Source organism: Rhipicephalus sanguineus, chromosome 10 (genome assembly GCF_013339695.2).
Source record: "Rhipicephalus sanguineus isolate Rsan-2018 chromosome 10, BIME_Rsan_1.4, whole genome shotgun sequence".
Taxonomy (NCBI): Eukaryota; Metazoa; Arthropoda; class Arachnida; order Ixodida; family Ixodidae; genus Rhipicephalus; species Rhipicephalus sanguineus.
The window spans coordinates 1,508,913-1,529,967 of record NC_051185.1 but is presented as its reverse complement, the minus strand read 5'-3'; the positions used below and the strand labels follow the sequence as shown (position 1 = coordinate 1,529,967).

The window sequence follows — 21,055 nt, the reverse complement described above, 5'->3', positions numbered from 1 at the left end:
ACAAACACTGCGAAGGATGAGCTTTCTGTCACGTCGTAAAAAAATGGGTCGAGAAAAATTAGTTGTCGGTCCCTTTAAGGTCAAGGAACCCGACGGAATCCTAGAAGGGAATATCACATTTTATGACGAGGGGTGATATACATTCTTAAAATATTTCGACATTTGTGACAACTCAGAATGCAACCCCGAGGCACCACGCTGTAAGACTACTAAGAAATCGTCGATATATATCTAAATACTTTCAAGATTTGGGTTCCTGGGAACCGCTGCTGTAAGACTTTCTCCAAGGCGCGATGCACGACCTGATAGATGCGCCCTTGTTTTGAATGTAAGCATAATAATTTACTTAGACATAAGTACATTTGAGACAAATTTGCACCAAAGTAAGAAAATTTGACAAGCTTAACGCTGCCCGGTTATGAAAATCAATCTCACCCACGTCTTTAATTCTTTAAACGATCTTTATTTCTCACTGCCACATAACAGGCCATTGAAATGCATCAATGAACGCAATGACAATCCTGATTTTGTCTGCTGCAACAGGCGAAAGTTAAGTAAACGAAAAAGGTTATGCACCCATATCACGAAAAAGCAATGTACACATTATTTTTCATTGTTATGCCTAAAAAATATTCCTTATTCTTGCTTGAAAACGGCCGTTTTGTCCGTATTTCACATATACTCTCGATCCCAGACTTGTGAAACATGTGCCTTACCTTAGGGAAGGAAGGTTGAGGGAAGCTCTCAGAATACGCTGGCTCCCTCAAGGAGCTCCTTAAGATAAGGAGGCATGAAGGACTCCTCACATAGGGTGAGGAAATGTTCTGAGGTAAGGAGCGTTTCAGAATATGGACCTAAGGGTGCGAACTGTACCACGTGCCCCACTGCTGGCATTTCATTCGGAGTCGATAGTACGCGTAACAAGCTTTAATGTATATCCAACTCGCCCAATCTACGCTAGTTGTCCTCAGTAACCCGCTGGTCGATGAAGTCATCAGTTTTATTTTGTCGGCAAACATTTTGTGTACAGAGGTCCACATGACTACAATGGGGAGTGGAGTGTAAATTTTCATTCAACTCAGGTCTGTTTACACTACGCTAACTTTTGCAAATAAGCTGTAAAATTGATTGCGCTTCGCTTTGAAAGCAGCGTCGACTCTAACTCGCTTGGCAGGACCTTTGCGCTTTCACATAAGCTATTTCAATGCCATCCAGCCCAGTCAGTGATGCTACGAACTCGGGGGGGCATGATCCTGACCGCGATGGCTGTGAGTATGTAGAAGATATGTTAAATGTCAACTTCCTGTTATTAACCTCCTGGAATGCTAGAAGCCATTAAAGAACTATTATTAGAAGAAGATACAGCTAGTAGTCGAGGAACGCTGCACTAGGCGAGCAAACTATAACGAAAATGCTGCTGTTCTAGCCAGAGTCTAGCAGACGACAAAAGCCGAATCCCCGCCTTTGCGTCACTGGAGCACCGTTCGCAGCGCCGCCATCGGTGGCGCACGAGGCAAGTAGGCACACTGGACATACCAGAAGTCTTCACCGTTAAGACTCCAGCCGTCGGACAAGATCTCCTCGCGCAGTTGCATGAATGCAAGATGGTTGTCGCAGATCAGCATCGATTTGGCGATGTGATATACTGACAATCAATGGCCTTATTTGATCTGGCAACTATTGGCGCTTAGTGACCGCATGAATAGATCATCTGAATAGCAACCTGTGTGCAGTTGATACTATCTTCGGTTGGCTGGTGCATGGCGTTACCCAGCGAGGCCCACAGATGACTTGCGTACTTGCAACTCTAGCACATGTTCCTTATTTCTCGAGTGTGAGCGGAAAGGGCAAGTCGCATATGATCTACCTAACTCGGCTGAAACGTGGCGACTTTCCAAACTCGTGTGACCCCTTAGCAATGCAAAAAAATGGCAGGAAGTGGAAGATGGAAGCTTGCGATGAAAAAATCCGTAAACAAGGCTCGAGCACCCACCCCCTGTTTACGAATTTTTTCATCCCTTAGCAATGGTCGGCCGAAGAGCCCAGACGAAAGTGCGCCAGGTTTGCTGTCTGTTACTGCCATGCATTTGAATGGCTGCCATGACAAAGTGCTTTCAGGCTGTTTTAGGTCAACAATTAGAGTGCAAGCTTCGTGATTTGTTGCAGTGCATGCTCTACCATCATGCTCAGAGGCATGACACATTGAGTAAGTCAGCAATTTCTTACATTGTTAGTGACGCCGGGACGGGCATTTTTCTGTTTAAGATAAATATTATTACAAATTAGTTCTCTGGAATCTTGCAAGGTGATGGAAGGGCTAATATAGTGAAAATAGACAACCTCCCTCTAGTAGCATGAAGCCACAAAGAAATCCATACGAATTTCTCAGAAACCTTCTCAGTTGCCGAAAAATTCGTCCTGGTCCGGGGATCGAACCCGGGACCAACGCCTTTCCGGGGCCCTTGCTCTACCAATTGAGCTAACCAGGACGCTAGCAGTTGGCGGCACGAGGGCGAATTCATCAATTTGAAGCACACTGACACATATTATTACAAATCAGTTTTGCGGAATTTCCAGAGGCACAAAAATCGCTTCAAGTGTGCAGCAAATGTCATCTATCAGATACCTCTTTCATGTGGCAAGCAGTACATAGGACAAACTGGTTGCTGTATCAATGACAGGCTCCGAACATGTTTGTAACATCAAGAATGGTTGTGATGGTTTCTTGGCCTTGCACTGCAGCACGTGTAGCTGCAAGCCACTTTGGCATGATAGCATCATTATAGGAAGAAACAGAAATAAGCTTACGAGAGAAATTGTCGAGGTGGAGAAGATTTGTAGATTAGGGTCTGACTGCGTCATCACTCCCTCCCTCGGGCTGTGTCACAAAGAAATAAATTTAATTAGATTTTAAGGTGTTCGCACATCGCAATGTTGTGCTTATGGATTGGTTTTTATTTGTTTTTTATATTCTGAGAGTACATATCTGTATGCTCTCCGAAATAAACTTTGTTGAAAGTTAGCGCTTGTCTTCATCCCTTCTCTTGTCCTGTGTCAAAATTTTTGCACTACGTGAACAGTTCGGCTAACCTAACTTTCTTAGTAAGTTAACAATTCATCTTCAACTAAATTAGGTGCAGCTCTTACACCTGAGCAGTCTTGGGCAGTAGCTAGTTACTAGTAACGTGTTACCGGTAACTAGATACTTTTTCCAGTAACTTGTAACTGTAACACTGTTACTTTTTTACACAGTAACTGTAACGGGAAACAGCGTTACAGTTACTTCTGTTTTTTATTTAAAAAGTTATCCAACAGCACTCGTTAAAGGCCGACGTTAAAAGCTTTCCACTTTTTCTAACTTCCTTCTTTACCATATCCTCTCCACTGTTCAACTTTCCACAATAGGGCTTCCCTACAGAAGACCAAGGTCGAAGGTTGGTCTTTAACACAAGTTCAAGTTTACTTGTAAGCTACATATTGTAAATCAGTCATGTTGCAACTGAACAGCCTGCCAAGTTCACGTCTTTATATATATATATATATATATATATATATATATATATATATATATATATATATATATATATATATATATATCTCTTTTTTGTCACTTGAGCTTCTAGCTTTGTTCTTGGTTTACCGGTGGAGCACTAGGATGCATAGTCTTCTTCGTCGGTGGCTCCTAGCTAATCGTGTTTGACAGGCGGCTAGAAAGCAACAGTACGCAAAACAGCTGAGAGCCAGCAATACCGTGAACTAGCGAAGCAATTTTTTAAAACCTCTTTGGAACTGAATGTAAAAGGTTTACTGCGACTTGACACAACAATTAACAAAATGACATAAGACGTTTCCCCTACTTATGCAGGTGGCATCCTCAGGTTGTTGCAAGCCGATGCGTCGCGGCAAATGAACCACAATTCCAGGAGTTTTCTTCCCGCCACCTTCGTTCACGAGCCAGCACGTCCCATTGTTTAGGTCAAAGCTGTGCGCTGTTGTCCAGCAGTGTTCAACAAGCCCCGTCTTAGAACATGTTACATGGGTTGCTTTAGCAACATCCCGTTTTTCCTGCCTGTTTTGCCGATCTAAGTCGCGTCGCAATCCCCGCATTGTACATGTTTATAACCCGGCTCTGATATAACGCCGCAGTTGTGTGTTTCACGAACACATGTTCCAAGGTAACACGGGGCTTAAAAATGGTTTGTATGCCCAGGGCACGCAGAGCTCTTTGAACAGAGCTTGATGCACCTTGAACATACACACAATGGACGTCGCCTTCACTCGTGACGAACTCCCTGTTCCTCTTCACATGCATTTCTGGGTATCGTTAATAAGCATCCTAGGATAGTGCTGTCATTCCAGTGCATCAACCACGTTTTCCAGTTACGGTATCCTAGGACGTTTATGGATGCAACAAAATAAGGCATACACAACGGTTGTGTGTGTTGGCCCCCTTTTTGGGTCGCCTTCGGCTAGGGCTTGGCCAAGTGCAAGTCTGACTACTCACATGCCTTCGTATGTTTTTATTAAACAAATTCTATCATTTGTTTTGTGATCTATTACTTATTTGATACAGTAACGAAAAAGTAACGATGTTACTTTTTCACAGTAACTGTAACAGGTTACTTTTGGAAAATCTAACTGTAACTGTAACACTGTTACTTTTTACTGGTAACGTGCCCATGACTGCACCTGAGCCAGTCTAGCCACCGTGGCTTCTCAGTTGCATCCGTAATAGAACGTTCTTGCTGTTCATACAGTTGGCTCAGTGCCAAAGTCAACTCCCTGTCACGCTATGTCTGTCGTCAACATTCGCATTGTGGTCCTACAGTCGTCTTTGCTTAGTAGCAACCAGACGAGCCGCTGTCTTCATCGCCACCCGGTCGTCATCAAAACTGTCACTGAGGCAGAGGGGTTAGGTCTATGCATTCTTGGCCTCTGCTTCTAAGTGACACCTGGCCCAACTGACGATGTGGCGCCCCTGGGACTGTACCGTGGGTCGAAACCGTTCTTCCAATGAAGGTGAAGCATCACAGGTGCACCAGGAACAGCTGTGACGAGACCGCTGCAAATCACAGGAGCTGCACCCGGCCATTGCCAAGATCGACATCCACACCATGGACCCCTAGCACTGCTTCCTCCAGTCCTGGCATCTGCTGCTCCCATCACTAATGCTGGCTTGACCACCTTCGTCGACCAGTGCCACGCAGACAATCCAGACTTCCTCTTCCTCAGTTTCCGATCACAGCTCGGGTCGCATGCCTCGAGCTGTCTACTTCATTCAGGTGCGGGGACATGTCGCGCACACCATCAAGTATCTTTCCACTCTGGTGCACACCATTGCACTCCATCGCATGCGATCGCTGCACACCATCGAGCACTTTTCTCTTTGGATCACATACCATCACTTCTTCGTCCAGGCACATGTCTTGTGCCGTTTACTCATGACACTGCTGCATGTTTGGAAGAAGGCCCATTGAGATCACTGACCATCAGCAGTGAGTCAGTTTATGCAGTATCTGCACAAGGAAGCTGGACATTATGTGGTTCCTCTCATGAGGAGGACCAGAAGCCACCTGAATGTCACGGCAACAGACAGCGACTCACCGCCTTCGTCTGCCGAGTTGTCACCGCACCGTCGTAGTCGAGAACGTAATAGAAAGACACAAACGAGCTCCTCATAAAGGCAAGAGGAATAATGGCTACTATGACTACAGTCACGGGAGCAAGAATAAGTCGCTACAAAGGGAACTCAACGACAGGATGTTCATTGGCAACTGTTATTACAGTGGGAGTATGAAGCCACCATGCAGTCAATTCTCTGACAGACATCAGTCTCTGTGTTTGAAAGCACAGAAGTATGAGCACACTTTTTTTCTCCTCTTGCTTTTTTTTTCAAGCCGCATGCGTGTTTCAAATAAATGATTGATTTATTTGCTCTCAAGTCCCAGGGCATTACATTGGGTAGTGGGTAAAAATGCAAACAAAATACAGTGAGTAAGAATGCAATGAACAAATTTTCAACGCAATAGTGGTTACTGGCTCTCAAAAACGTTATCGCCAAGAGATGCTATGTCAGTGGCAAGGGAGGTAGTTCCACTTAACTGCTGTGTGCTGTAAAAAATATTTGCACAGTGTTTGGTTTTACGAAATGCAATACCTACCTTATGGCAATGATCAAGGTGATGCGACGTATGTTGTGGTGTTAACATAAACGTATTATGAAGAACGCTGTGGCAGTGTATGTTATAAAATAAGTTCAGATGCCAAAAATGTCAACGTGCTATTAGAGATGCAAAGGAAAGGCTGGCTTTCATGGAATTGCAGTTAGAGAGAGTAAAGCGAGCCGAATTATTCGTAACAAGTTACAGAACAGTTGACTCGTTTCTGACGCACATGATCCCAAGAAGAAAAGAGTCCTCATTTCCTGACTCGCTTTAAAGACACCTCTCTTGGGAGATCACTGTACTCCCAAAAGAGAGTCTCTCTAAAGAGGCTCTTATATGTGGCATGTCAGAACTCACTGAATATTTTTTTTCCTTAGAAGGCACAGTGAAGCAGCGTATTCAAGGTTTGGTCATATTTCGGCTTTGTAAAGCATTAGTTAACTGAGAAAGGAGTGGCAGAAATTTTCATGTGCAAGCACACCTTTGGTATTGTTAACTGTGTTTTTAATTTGTACCTTATATGGTGATTGTAGAGAAGTAAGAGATGCTTAATTCTGCAGCCCATCTGGGAGCATGGTGCAGCGTGAGTGTGTACTATCCAGTTTAGATTATAGGATGTATGAACAGGAAATATTTATTACAGGCAACGAGTTCTATTGGAACACTGTTCAAGAGTAAATAGGTGGACTGTTAGGGTTTCCGGTGTGACACTTATAACCTTGAATGTTCCAACATTTGCTTTCATAAAGCATATTTTGTGCTGCTTTGACACAGCAACTATACCAAGCAAATTATAAGGTTCTGTGTGCCTGCATTTAGTTTCTGTAGGGCTCATGCCAGGGCCAGAGTAACTTTGCAACATTCCAGCCAAATCAATAGAAACATTACTTGTTGAAGCTATTTTTCCTTGGAAGCCACAGATGAAAGTTGATTAATAGAGTTGTCATAATACCATTCGAGCTTTAACTAGTGAAAGTTGGTTGGAGATAAAGAATCCAGCTTCATTTTGCTGCGGACTTTTGTTTTTGTCACGCTCACACGAGAACTCGCACTGTGTTACCTGCATTTGAAACTGGTGTCAGCCCAGCATAAGCAGCCACTTGTTTTCCAATTTGCCTGTAACCTCATCACTGCATTATTGCTGGCACGCCATGCGTTTCAATCGAGTGACTCAATGCAGCCTGGTGGAGGGTGAGCACATGTGTGCACATCGGCTGACTGAACAGAAAAGCTTGGAAAGGATGGGTAGTATTAAGAATTGCTTGTTGTGTTATGGACAAATAATCTGAAAATCTAGGAGTTCAGAAGCAGCCAGAAAGTAGCCAACCTGAAATTTTAGTCACCGGACAGGGTCATAAAGTAGCCAGCAGACTGCAATTTTGGAACAGGTGCAGGCACTGAGGCGAATCCGACAATGCTGCCTCTTGATGTAATGCTGCATGACTGTTTCATTTGCAGTCTTCGGAACGAGCAGGTCCAACAAAGGCTGTTCACAGAAAAGGACTTGATGTTCAAGAAAGCCTTTGACCTTGCACTGCGAGCTGAAAACACCGTCGAAGATTAGCGAAACGTGAAAACTGTAATTAAAGATTCACAAAGCTGGCACAATCTTCAAGACAGAAAACCATGCTCGCTCGACTACTTCTGCCCAAAAGAAGAAACAACGCTGTTGGCGTTGTGACGCACAACATAGTCCGAACACTTGCAAGTGTCAGGCAGCGTGCTGCAACTACTGCAAGAAACACGGACACATTGAAAAGGCATGCTTGAAAAATCTGAAAGAGGCAAGAACGAACAAAACAATAACATTGAATATCTTCGACAAGGAACTTCGACAGCTGCCTCAGCACCAGTCACAACTCAACAAGACTCACCAGATGGGGCACTTTACGAGCTCAACACCTTAACTGACGCATCCAGCGCAACGAAAGTCATGACTCAGCTATGCATACATGGCAATTCCTTGTATTCCAATGTCAACTCAGGTGCAGCCTGCGCACTTATCAGTGAGGCTACGTTCAAAGCCACGTGGACAGATGACCCACTGCAGTTTCAGACGGACAACATTCTCCTACGCACATGGTCAGGCCAGTCCCTTCGAGTTCTCGGACGTGCGGCGGTGGATGTAATGCACATGAACAGGACTTTGACACTTGTTGTCATCAAGGGAGCAGGTTGTAACCTTCTCGGACAATATTGGTTTCCTCATCTGGGTATACAGATCACGAGCATCAATGACGTATCAGACGACAAACTTGTTTTGAAGCTTCTAGACAAGTACCGGTCTGTTTTCGACGAGGACATCTCGGGACATGTCAATCCTGCGGTACCACTTGAACTTGTGGAAGGAGAGAAACCAAAGTTTCTAAAAGCATGGCCAGTTCCTTTCGCGCTGTGATCGGCTGCAGAAGCTGAATTGGATCGACTGCACAATCGAGGCATAATTGATCCTGTGCAGCATTCGGATTGGACAACGCCTCTCGTACTCGTTCGAAAGAAAAACAGCTTGTTGCGAATATGCAGCGACTACTGTTGCAGAGTGAACCAGGTATCGAAGAAGGCAGACTACCCACTTCCCACAACAGATGAAGACCTCAGCCACTTGAGAGGAGGCAAGATCTGTAGCACTCTGGATTTGGCACAAGCTTACTAGCAACTTCATGTAATGCCGGGGACAACAGAGATATTGATCCTGAACACGCTGAAAGGGCTTTGCAAGGTCAAACAGTTGCCTTTCGGAATCTCTACAGCTGAGCCATTTTTCAACGCTTCACGGAGACTATGCTGTCTGGCAACAAAGGTGTTTGTGCATGCCTAGATGATGTGATCATCAGTGGAAAAGATGCCACGGAACACGCCAACAGACTGGAAGAAGTCCTGAAGAGGCTACGCAAGTGCAACCTTCGCCTCGGCAAAAAGAAGTGCTGTTTTGCAGTGCAACAAGTTTCTTTTTTGGGACACCGAATTGACGACAGGCGTCCACACCAGCAAAGAGAAGTTATCTAGTTCGAGGAATGCTAGCTTTCTACAACATATTCTTGAAGAACAAGGTAACAATTGCCAGCTGTCCCTACCAGCTCCTTCAGAAGGATGCCACGTGGAGATGGGAGACCAAGCATCAAGAAGCACTTGATAAGCTTAAGAGCTTGTTTCTCATTCAGACCGTACTAGCACACTACGATGAACGGAAGGAGCTTCTCTTCTCGCGCAATGATTTGCCATGCGGCATAGGGGCTGCTCTGTCTCAACGTGACGACCAAAATAGAGAGACGCCAATTGCTTTTGCATCTCGGGCGCTATGGCCAACGGAATGCAATTATGCTCAGTTGGACAGAAAAGGCCTTGCTGTAGTGTTCACACAAGTTCACAAGTATATTGCGGGAAGAAAGGCAACTTTCGTCATTGACCATCAACCACTGCTTGGGTCCAGGAAAGCCGACGGCTCAAATGCTCTCGCCACGGTTGGCCAGATGGTGCATCAAGTTATCAACGTGTTACAACGTTGTCTGCAGGCATGGCAAGAACCATCAAAACGCAGACGCGTTGAGCCAGTTACCATTACCAGAGTGCATTGATGAACCCTGGCCACCAGGTGACTTACTATTGTTTGAAGCTTTGTCGAGACCTCTGTTTACTGCTACAGAGATAGCAGGTTTGGCAAAGCAAGACAGCATCTTGCAGAGGTTGTACAAGGCAGTGCAGGATCGCACAGTGGAGAAACTCACTGGAGATGAGTTCGCTCCTTACCGACGAAGACCAACTGCGCTAGCATTTCATCCCGAGTGCCTCACACTTGGATCATGGGTGATCGTACCCAGCTCAACACGATCCCACGTTCTGGCACTTCTACATGCTGGTAACCAAGGCATGGTAGCCATGAAAAAGTGCACAAGGAGCTGCGTATGGTGGCCCGGATTCGACAATGTGATTGAAGAAATGGTGCGACAGTGCCATCAGTGCCAGTCAACGCAGAAGAGCCCACCCAAAGCTCCTATTCCCAGCTGAGACCATCCCCAAACACCATGGCACACGGTGCATGTTGACTTCACGGGGCCACTACTCGGGTGCAGCTACCAGGTTATTGTGCACGCATACACAAAGTGGGTGGAAGTCCGTCACGTGACGCAAGCAACGTCCACGGTTGTCATCGATGTGCTCTGAAGTCTCTCTGCTACATTTGGCATTCCCCGAAAGGTAGTCTCCGACAATGGATAAACCTCTATTTTCAACGAGATAAAGCAATTGTATGCGTCAAATGGCATACAAGCTACATGACCAGCGTACCATCTTGTAACAAACAACCAGGCAGAACGCTATATGGCAGAGCTGAAAAGAGCCCTCCTGAGTGATACAGACAGGTCCATACAGTGCCGACTTGCAAGATTCCTGTATCAGCAACACACAACTATCCACACTGCTACAAGAATGACACCTGCGAGAGCGATGGTTTAATGAGAGCTTTTATGCCCTCCTGATCTTCTCAAGCAGGAAAGGGAAATACAAATCCCTTGGTGCCAGGAAACACTGAAGAAATGACATCGGTTCGCAGTAGGGAAGAGAGTGCTTATCCAGCAATATTTGAAAAAGCCAGATTGGATTGAAGGTGCAATACTGTGCTGCGTCGGACCAGGGTCTTGTCTTGTAAAATGCACCAATGGAAAGGTTCAACGTCTCCTCAACTCATGAAGAAGACAAGCCAGACCAGGCAAGCAACCCAGTCACCGACAGTTTAACGTCAGAAGAGACGCCGTCGAGTTTTGCTGTTCAGCGGCCCGACTCGCTCGACATGCAAGACAACTCTACCTCGCAACCGTCAACGTCACAAGCAGGAACCACCTGGCAACTACGACCACCAGAGGTTAGGTGGCCTCCAGACCGCCATGGAAACTTCATATAAGAGAGGAAGAACTGACATGTCGCACTAGAAGATCAAAATGACAAAGTGCATGCGCGAATGCACTGGCACTTTGGCACGAGCACGACTCTTGCATCAAACGCTAGCTAGTTGCAACTTCAACGCCTGTAACTTATTCATGTTTTCTTCGGTGTAATAAATCGTCGGCAGCCACAAACGACTGCACAGACAAAACAACTTGCATCAAATTAGTAATTAGGCAACCAATAAGTTGTTGCAGTCCCTGCACATCAGAACTGTGTGCTTTTTTTTTTTAATATTCAATGTATGTGGCATATGTAATGGTGTAATGCCTGCATTTTTTGTCTAGATTTTTTTGCCAAGTGCAAATCCTACGCAGAGCAGGCAGTGAAGTGACTTGCTAGCTGCTCAGTGAATCCTCAGTAGTCAGATAGAATATGCAATATAATGACCACTGGTGGTTGACTGTAAACGCAACAAAGACAATGCTGCAAAGGTGCTCCAATAATTAGACATTCCTGACAGCTTGCGTAATTAACCAGTGTGTGCATGTACATGATGCGTTGTTAAAGTATTACTGGTATAAGTAAAATAATATAATAATAATAATTGTTGGGGTTCTACATCCCAAAACCACGATTTGATTATTAGGAAGGCCGTAGTGGATGGCTCCAGAAATTTCGACCTCCTGGAGTTCGTTAACTTGCACCTAAGTCTAAGCACATGGCCCTCCAGCATTTTCTTTTTTTGCCTTTATAAAAATGCGGCCATCACGGCCAGGATTTGACCCGTGGCCTTTGGGTCAGCAGCCAAGCACCGTTATCACTTGACCACAGTCTAACCATGCTGCGTCCTTTCCTGAGAGACAATTTTTTTTTTTCATAGTGTGGATGATAGTAGCATTGTTTGCAGGACAATGAATGCCTCCTATGGGCAGCTTGCAGAAATCAACCAGCACATGAGTGTGTCTCTGGTGTAGGCATAAGCACTGTTTTTAAATAAAATTTAGTTTTTGTTGGCTTCATCATGTTTCATCATATTATTTCACCAATCATTACTGTTGCAGCTCATTGCCATGAACACAAATCTTGTTTTTGGTCAGTTTTGTTGATAATTTTGTCATTTGCAGGATAACTAATTAGTGTCACCTACAGGCAGCTCGCAGAAATAACCAGCATGCAGGTGTGCGCATGTGACAATTTCTGTTGTGTAATCATCACTGCTGTGCCTTACATTGTTGACTAAAGTTCAGTTTTGGTAAGTTTGGATGATAATGCCATCATTTACAGGATGCCACTAATATGCAGCATGTAAAAATTAGAGTGTGCATGACGTGTAGTGGAGCTTTCTCAAGTATAGGCTTAGTTGTCATTACTGCAACTTATTATCGTTTAGTAAAAATTCATTTTGGTAAGTTTTGATGATAATGCTGTTGTTTCCAGCACAACTAATTTCATTTACTAGCAGCCTGTGGGAATTAACCAGCGTGTATGTGCGTACATGATGCTTAGTGAAATTACTGTTCCCATTGCCGTTCTGTTCTGCAGACAAAAATGAAAGGAGGACACTTGTTGTGAAATTGAAAGAGCTTTGGTTTTTCAAACTGCAGGATGAAATTGTGGTTAATCGACAACTTGTATTACCTCGCGAGTACACACTAGGTGAAGAAAGTATGGTCACTCCCAAAGTTAATCTGTCCATTACCAGACCCTCTCAAGTGAGGAATGGTCTGCTGAAAGGTCTGTTGTTTTTCTTTTGTGCAGAACAACTCACTCTATGACAGCACCCACTTCGATGCAGCCAATGTGAACCCCTTGTACGCTCAGTCACTCCAGTCGCCAGATAGTGTCATTGACTACTGTGGTGCTGCATCACAGCGGCCTACCTGTAGTGTTGCTCCATCCCAGCAGCCACCTGCACGATGAGATGCCCTCTGGGAAGAGTCACTTCATTGGATGATGGACCAGCTTTGGTGCTTCCAGCCACCATGCCTCTAGTGTGCAGTGTGTCTGTGTTGCTGTATGCACTTTAAAGGTTCTGCTATGGTCTGAAAAGTTTGCATACTTTGCTGGCACATGGTATGTCCAGAGAGATCTATTTCAAAAACAATGTGCATGGATGTATGCGAGCAGTGTAGGTCTCTTCGCTCCAAGACTGCAACAGGCTTGTTCTATGAAAGGCCACTTTTACTGTCAGTGCATTGTGTGGCTTCCGTCCTTTTACTACAAAATGTCAGTCCAGCAAGGCCTAGCAGTTGTTGCATGTGTTACTATAACGGAGCATAATAGGAATGAGAGTACAACATGCCCTACACTGTGGTCATAGCAGCAGCACTTTAGTCAACATCTAGCCGTTAATTAAGTGGCCTCAAACGAAGCATGTCACTAGGATATTGGGCGCTACAATCGCTGTGACATGCAGGGTTGGATCACATGACCTCACCTCACTCTGGCAAAGGGAAGCTTACGGCTGAATGCGTTGTTTTTAACCATGATTTTGTGGTGTTTTCCCTTTTGAAAAGCATTGTTTTGCTCTCACTTCATGTGTGCAGACTCTTAGAGCCTACACAATCCGGAAAAATGCAGTAAAAGTTATCAGCGGCATGGTACTTGTCTGCTTCGTGTTGAAGTGGAGCCAAGCCTGAGCTTTTACCCCGCTTTGGAACAGCATGATGCTGCTGTCTTCCTTTTATTGTTATTTCAAGCCCATGGGCTTCAAATAGACGCCAACCCTGAATGTTCACATAAAAGGAAGACGTTTCAGCTCCCGCACGGGAGCCTTGTTCACAACGAAAAATGAATGCGCAAACAGTCCGGTCATGTATATTTTAAAATATGATGTAGCAACATGCGTACCGGTGTGAGACGTTGCCGCCATTACGTTTAAGCGTGTGCGGCATTGTCTGTATTGTCAGAGATTCAAGATAAAGCAGAAAAGTCCAGTTCTTTTCCCCTTCCGTTATTTCTGCCCTATTGCCGCAGTCTAGCCAGTTGGTTCTGCATGCTCGGCCTGCGTGTTCGATGAAGCCTTCTTTCATACATCATGCATGCGCTGTTTTGAGTCTTTGCTGAAAGTTACCTGTCTGGCCAACTTAACTTCAACCACTGTCTGCCCCCCCCCCCTCCCCGGTGTCCATTTTAATTGTCCTCATGTTTTTTCCCAACCACACGGGTTTCCATCCGACCCTCTACTTCAGCCCACGGGGTCCCTTGCTTATAGATTATGTCTGTGAGCCCATAGCCAGTGTCACTTGTTCTTCTCTATGTTGTTTTACGGCACAGGTGAAAACGTGACCAGCTTCAAACACTGATTCACCTTCTAACAGCTGCAGCTAAACGTCATATTGCTTATCGATGAAGCTGTAAAGGCTGGACGCTGGTATTTTCACTGAAACATAAAATTGCCATTTGGACCATGGTAAGCCACACCTTGCCGCATGCTCATTTGAGTGCAGCAAAAGGGAGAGTTGGGCTAGTTGGTTTGCGTTCATATTGAAACAGCGCAAAGGACGTAGGACAAGTGCACAAAGTAATACGGCCGGCTGGCACACAGTGCATTTGCTATCGCAGTCGAGCCCGATCAGTACCGTATTTTTCGATCACGATCGGCTCTTTTGTAGAAGCTGGAGAACTGAGTCAACCATCAAAAACTTTCATCCCTATGTGGCTAGATGGCGATCGAAAGTGCACCCTGTGACAGCCGTAGAAAATTTGCACAGTGAGGAGCAACAGGCAATATTAAGATCGTGCCGCAGAGAAACTTGTGCTCATGTGAAATGTTATCTAGCTACAACTCCAAATGAGGCACACGCGTGCGTATGACTGTCTTGAGCTTGCCTCCAATCATTTCAGAAAGGTTGCAGCTGCATGCAGCTCTAAGAATGCTTGGTTGCTTCCCACAAAATGGAAAATCTGCTTGCGCTTCATAGAGTACACTTTATCGCGCTGACAATGGACGAAAGCTACGTAGAAGGAACGACATGGGACAACACGAGCGCGGACTATCAACTTTTACAGAATCATGACAAAATATATATACACTAAGAAAGGGGCAGAGACAACAGACCAAAAAAAAAAAGAATAAATACTCACACATGCGCAAGCTACACATCAAGAGAGGAGCCATCCTCAATCCAGCGCCCACGTGTCTCGCGGTCTATCTGCTTCCTTGTCCTGAACGAATGACACTTCCGCTTCTGTTAGTGATAGTGAAGGAGCGCTAACACAGAAATCTCCGCCGGCGCGATGCATTGCGAAGGCTTCGATAATTTCCCTTTCTTTTGAGTTATTACATCGTGATACAATGGTGGTGTTATCAAATTTCGGATGACATTGACACCAGTTGCAATGAGTAGCCATGTTATGCTCGCGCAGTTGTGTGTTGATGCACCTTCCGGTTTGTCCAATATATTTCCTTCCGCAAGAAAGGGGTACAAAATAAACAACTTCTTTTTCGCATTCATTGAACTTGTCCGAATGGCTAACACTGCAGAATTTGCTAGATCGCTGTTGGTTGTTGTTGACCTTATGACATAGTGATATTAACTTGTTAGGCGCCTTGAAAACCATGGGTATGCCGAACCTAATAGCGATTTTTTTTAGTCCATGGGAAACGTTGTGAATGTATGGCAACACAATAGGCCGTTCTTTTGATTTTTCTTTTGATTCGTCTATCTTATCACTAGTCCTGAATCCCTTTAATAGCTTCTCAGCCAAGGATGCTATCAGGGCATCTGGGTAATTACTTTTTCTTAATCGGTCCACTTGGTTCATCAGGCTTCTAGCTACGGCATGCACGCACGATTTTTGGCAACTATTCAGCATACAGGCATACGCAACGCTCCTTTTTACCAATTTCGAATGTCCGGAACCAAAGTTCAAAATGCCTTTATCACCCCTTACTGCCGTTCACTCTCAAAAAGCATGACATCTAGAAATTTTATTCCTCCACTATTTGGTAGCTCGTAAGTGAATCCTAAACACCTGGAAATGACATTTTAAATACAGAGATGATTTCCTCTGCAATTACAGAGGTGCTCGTTGTAAAAGGAACACACAGTAAAAAATCGTCAATGTAGCGGAAGCATGCAACCACATTGTACCCGTCCAGATTAGCCTGCAGCTTCCGGTCTCCCTTTGCCATGAACAGGTTCGACAGGACCGGTGCCCTCTACGTTCCTTCTATGTAGCTTTCATCTATTGTCAGCACGATAAAGTGTACACTATGAAAAACCAACTGGCCCTTACCCTGGCTCTTCTAGCTTCATAGAGATGTGTGTGCTAAACAGGAACGTAAATTTGCCATGCTTGTCATGTCAACCATAGCCAGTTTTAGATACAAACCTAAAATGAATGAAGTTGCACAGTCGCACGCATTTCTTGGAGCAGAAATGTGTAATTGCTGCAAGCATGCGCTAAAGCTCGTTTGGTGCTTCAATTCGACACAAAATGGTTTGCTATCTTTTACAAAAGCAGCACACTCGGCCCCCGTGGCTTCCATATCGGTGACCGTAGCAGACGACATCGGCAGTCAGGGCGTTGTCTAAGGCATTATGAGGAGCATAACATTCTTTCGGAGCACTTATTTAGCATTTCATACAGTCAGTGAGGAAGCTGCTGCAGTATTTTACTGATTTTGTCGAAGTGAAGTGCGACAAAAATAATAAAACAGGAGGCACGAAAGTGGCTGTGCGGGAGAGGGCTGGCGGAACAGTCCAACCTTTCATGTCACAGGGATGCCTCCGCATGGTGGTGCCATGGTATGACCTTGCGCTCAGTAGGTTTTCACATGTGTACACAAGTACGTCTGCATGTGCAGAACTTTCTTATACTCTCGTAATGGCTGCACCTGTGTAAAAAGCCGCACCCAGAACTTTGTTGAAAAATTACCCCAAAATACATATCTAAAAATTTTCCATGTATTAGCCGCTCCCTTGATTTTTGAGAAGGTTAGCAGTGTTATTCGTTGTGTGCTGCAAGAATTTGGGACATCTTCTAAAACACCCGGCCAGATGTGTTCGATGCAGGTGAGTGAAAACTTTATTCAAGATGCCCGGTGGTATTGGGCGGGAAGGGGCCACATGCACTCTCACCTAGGTGACGGCCGTGAGTCCTTGGACAGGGGTAGCCCACAATTCAAAATCGATGAAACGTGTGCACTGCTCCCAAGACGGAAAAAGAAATGCAGAGAGGCGCGTTTTTCAAGGCAAGCACAGCATGCTGTCGAACATAGAAGGCTCACCTCTGCACAACGTAACAAAGACTGTTCATAAGGAGATGCTGCGCATGAAAGTGCTTGTCATTGCACAAGAGAAATGCATGCCGCTCAGAGCGTTTAAAGCCAGCAATGAATGGATCCGGTGCTTAATGGAGTGAAAGAACCTGCCTTGAAACAAGGGGGGGGGACGTCTGTTTATTTCTTCTTTCTTTGTTCGCTTCTCCCAGTGCACGCTAGTATTGCAGTTAAATAAAGGCAAGTACCACTGGAAATGTATCCGAAAAATGTGGTGTCTATTTTTCTGTGTAATAGCCGCACCTGCGATTTTCAAACCGAATCTCGGGGAAAAACCTGCGGCCATTACACAAGTATATACGGTATTTATACTTAAAATTGGTTGGGAACTTTACCTCCATATCTTGCACTTGGCATTTCGCACAGGGCCTCAAGTATTGGCTTTAGTCGCCTAAACCAGAATACAGTCTCTGGGGGCATCGGATTCAAACAAATCAATGCTGGCTTACAAAACTCTTTAAACTGCACTTTGCATAGCAGCTTTAGATTGTCATATAATCATTTGTTTTTGGCAACCCACTGCTGCCCCACTGTGATCCCTGGGCATTCTTCTCAAAGAATACCTATGAACGTTACATGGGCTGCAAGCACTCTATTTCAAGGAACTTCTGGCGAGATATCATTCTCGTAAGGAGTGCTTATGTAGTACGTATGCTGACTCTGAGTGCTTTTAGTATGAGTGCAATATCCTAGCTGAAATCATTGTTGGATGTCTTGACGGTTCATTCATCGACCATCTTTTCATATAACTTCAAGTTTAATAGGGTATTATTGTATTTTTATGAGTAAATATATGTAATACACAAGAAAGTGAAAACTCCCAAGGGGGACCTCCTGGTGATGTGTGTGCAAATAAATGTAGATGAATAAAACAGCGCTTAAGACGGGACGAGATGAAGACACGGACGAGTCTCCAATTTCGCCCCATATTAAGCGCTGTTTTATTCTTCATCTACTATGCACCAACCAGCCCAGTCAAGCACACTTCTCTCAAGTGCTGCTTTTAAAAAACTTAAGTTAGCAATGTGACCAATATGATACTTTCAACATTGCTAGTCATGTTTCATCAGCGTTATCAGCCAAATGGTGTACTGTTACATTGCACAATATTTTATGCCCTGTTTCTTGAGCATAAAATTTACTCTGACAGGACATGTTGGGGCCCTGGTCTTGTGGGCACTAAAAGGATGCTAGGTTGTACAGGGCATCTAATCTGGTCTGAACAAATCTTAGCACTGCATTCACCATTGTAAGTAGGATGACTTGGAAATCAGGCATGTGTAATGCAGAGGGAGATCAAAGCTGCTGTTCCAAGCTCATTGACATATTCTCATAACATCACAATGAACACAGCTACATGCGTCTTTTGCTGAAGGCTCTGGGAAAAACAAAATTTCATGCTTACTGTTGCTCTGTCATTGCTCAAACTTAACAGAAAGCTATTTTTTTCATATCTTCCATTGCAACACTCGGCACAGTTGCTTGTCTAGCTTTTAAGAAGGAAATGTTGACTTGCATGTGTTAGTGAAAAAAGCCAGCTTTTGCCTACTGGGCAACCCTCTCTTAGTGGTTGTTTGCATAGCTGTCTCCAAATATGCACAAGTGCTCTTTGTAGCAAATGATTGTTCCGTAAACAATCAAGTTTACTTTTTTCTTTAACTGTTCCGCGTGTTACATTGAAACATATTGACTGCAGCATGCCAGCGTCTTGTGAAATTTGAGAAAGAACAGGGCAGCAGTATGTACAAAATCTTCTTTTCACAATCTTCAGTGAGATGTATGTATGTACAACTAGCCCTAATTTCAGTTCTGCATGTGCAGGTGACATATAAGGTGGGATACTATGTCACCAATGTGATGTACTATAAACAGCATCGACAGTCTGTTTGCAGGCCATGGTGGCATTTCGTTGTATGTTTGTCTATTGTATTGGTGATGCCATCTCTTGTAGTTCAGAGCCTCATGTGTAACACATTTTCTACCAATTATGTGGGTCAACATTCCATGCAAAAATGTGTGATCATGTAAGCAGCATAGCTGAGTTGTTCTACATTGCTTAGTTAGCTTCTTTTGTGGCACAGTTCACTTATTACGTTCGTATCACTGTGACATAGAAGCATGCTATACTAAAGGGACACACAAAGTCGGCCTCTACTGCTTGCAGAAAATAAAGGCTTTAAGCAGTGTCTGGATTTCTGTGTGTGGGCCAGCATATACCAAGGGCCAAATTCGGTAACCGATCCTTTTCTTGGTCCTAACCTTACTTTTCCTATGGCGAAGGATACGTGTAGAAAGCAAGTGTGTTCTCAAATCACCCGCCTCCGTGGCAAGAAACCTTTCGCTACTTAAGGAAAATCTTTCATGGTTCGAGGGCATTTGTAAAAAGTCTCACGCGAGCACCTTTATGCAGCAAAAATGATGTATTAAATATCCTTTACTTGAAAGGACACTAAAGCAAGTATTAATGTTGAAATTGCGTTCCAGAGACCTCTTAGTGCTTGTCTCGTGCCAAGGAAATGCGTAGTTTGAGAGGAAATCACCGTTCTAGTGGTTCGTGTACCGTTAGCGCAATTCAAATCGCCCGCCTCTGATAACGACCTCCTTACGTAGCCCTGCCCGCCCTTGATTCGCTTCACTGCCCGACAGCCAGCGCAACAGAGCGGCGGCTTTAACCTATAGCAGAACCACGACAGGTATGCACTGTATGGCTGGCAGTGGCGTGGAAACCAAAACCACACACTCAAAAAGCTATTTCACTGCATTTTTCTTGGCTAAACTAGATGAACTTAAGGACTTTTAAGGGCTGATAGGACAGCATACAGAGGTGTTGAAAGTCAGACAACTGGAAACGGTTTCGCAAGTCTTGTTTTTCAGCCTACGTCTCAATAGAATAGAATATGACTTTGCAATGCAGTATAGAAAGGGGAGCACCAACGTGGTAGCTGACGCGCTATCTCGTGCCCCATTGTCTGCAGAGAACCTTGATTCCGGTGCGACAGCCGCTGGTGGTGCCCAAGGAGGTGGTGCCTTTGCACAAGCAAGCGTCGGGGGCGAAACAGCGGCTTCGCCGCCGTTCGGCGAAAAGGGAGAGTCCACACTCGGACGAACGTCTTGGCTGCTATCCAGGCAAACAGCACACCGCGACGCCAGCCAGCGGATTAGCTCTCCGAAGGCCACGATGCCGAGAGCGAACCCGTGACGCCGACGTAAGCGGCGGTTGCTGCGGTTCCGAGTGGGCGCGATACCAGGCTGGGAGTATGGGAATCGCTTTCTGCGGGCAGGAGCTACTGAAGGTTCAGCAAAGTGATCCGTTTTGTCGCGAAATGTGCAACGGTCTCAGGAGACGGAGTGCCGTTACGCTGCTTGCCCTGCGGCGAGCGCGGATGGGGGGCTGGAACCGGCGTGTGTCGCTGAGTCCCCCGCGGATTCATATTTGCTGGAACATGACGGGCTCCTGCTCCATTGATCCGTTTAAGGTGGTTATGCCCAAAAGTCTGAGAGCCGCACTGTTGCGATCCTCTCGGCGACGAACGTTCCATGGCCGGTCACCTGAGTGGCTCCAAAGTTTTCGCAAAACTGAGCAAGATGGACCTGGCCCGGCAATGAAGCGTGACATTTATCGTTATTGCCGTTCCTGCCACGTCTGTCAAACGGTGAAGTCTAGGGGTGGCAAGCCACCCGGTCTGATGAAACCGATTGTCAGTGAGCGTCCGTGGCAAAAAGT

The 21,055-nt window shown here is 45.1% G+C and overlaps 1 protein-coding gene across 4 annotated transcripts in view; it reads left to right on the top strand.

Annotated features, from left to right (window-relative positions):
* Positions 1-19,517, top strand: part of LOC119372696 (transmembrane protein adipocyte-associated 1 homolog) — a 119,276-nt gene extending 99,759 nt beyond the window's left edge. For 3 of the 4 annotated variants that reach the window (XM_037643147.1, XM_037643146.1, XM_037643148.1), the window contains one exon: positions 12,804-19,517. In XM_037643147.1, the coding sequence (XP_037499075.1) occupies positions 12,804-12,965 (162 nt within the window). In that variant the 3' untranslated portion in view covers positions 12,966-19,517. The remainder of the gene's footprint in view (positions 1-12,803) is intronic. The other variant, XM_049419714.1, reaches the window with a different exon arrangement.
* The last annotated feature ends 1,538 nt before the right edge of the window (positions 19,518-21,055 follow it).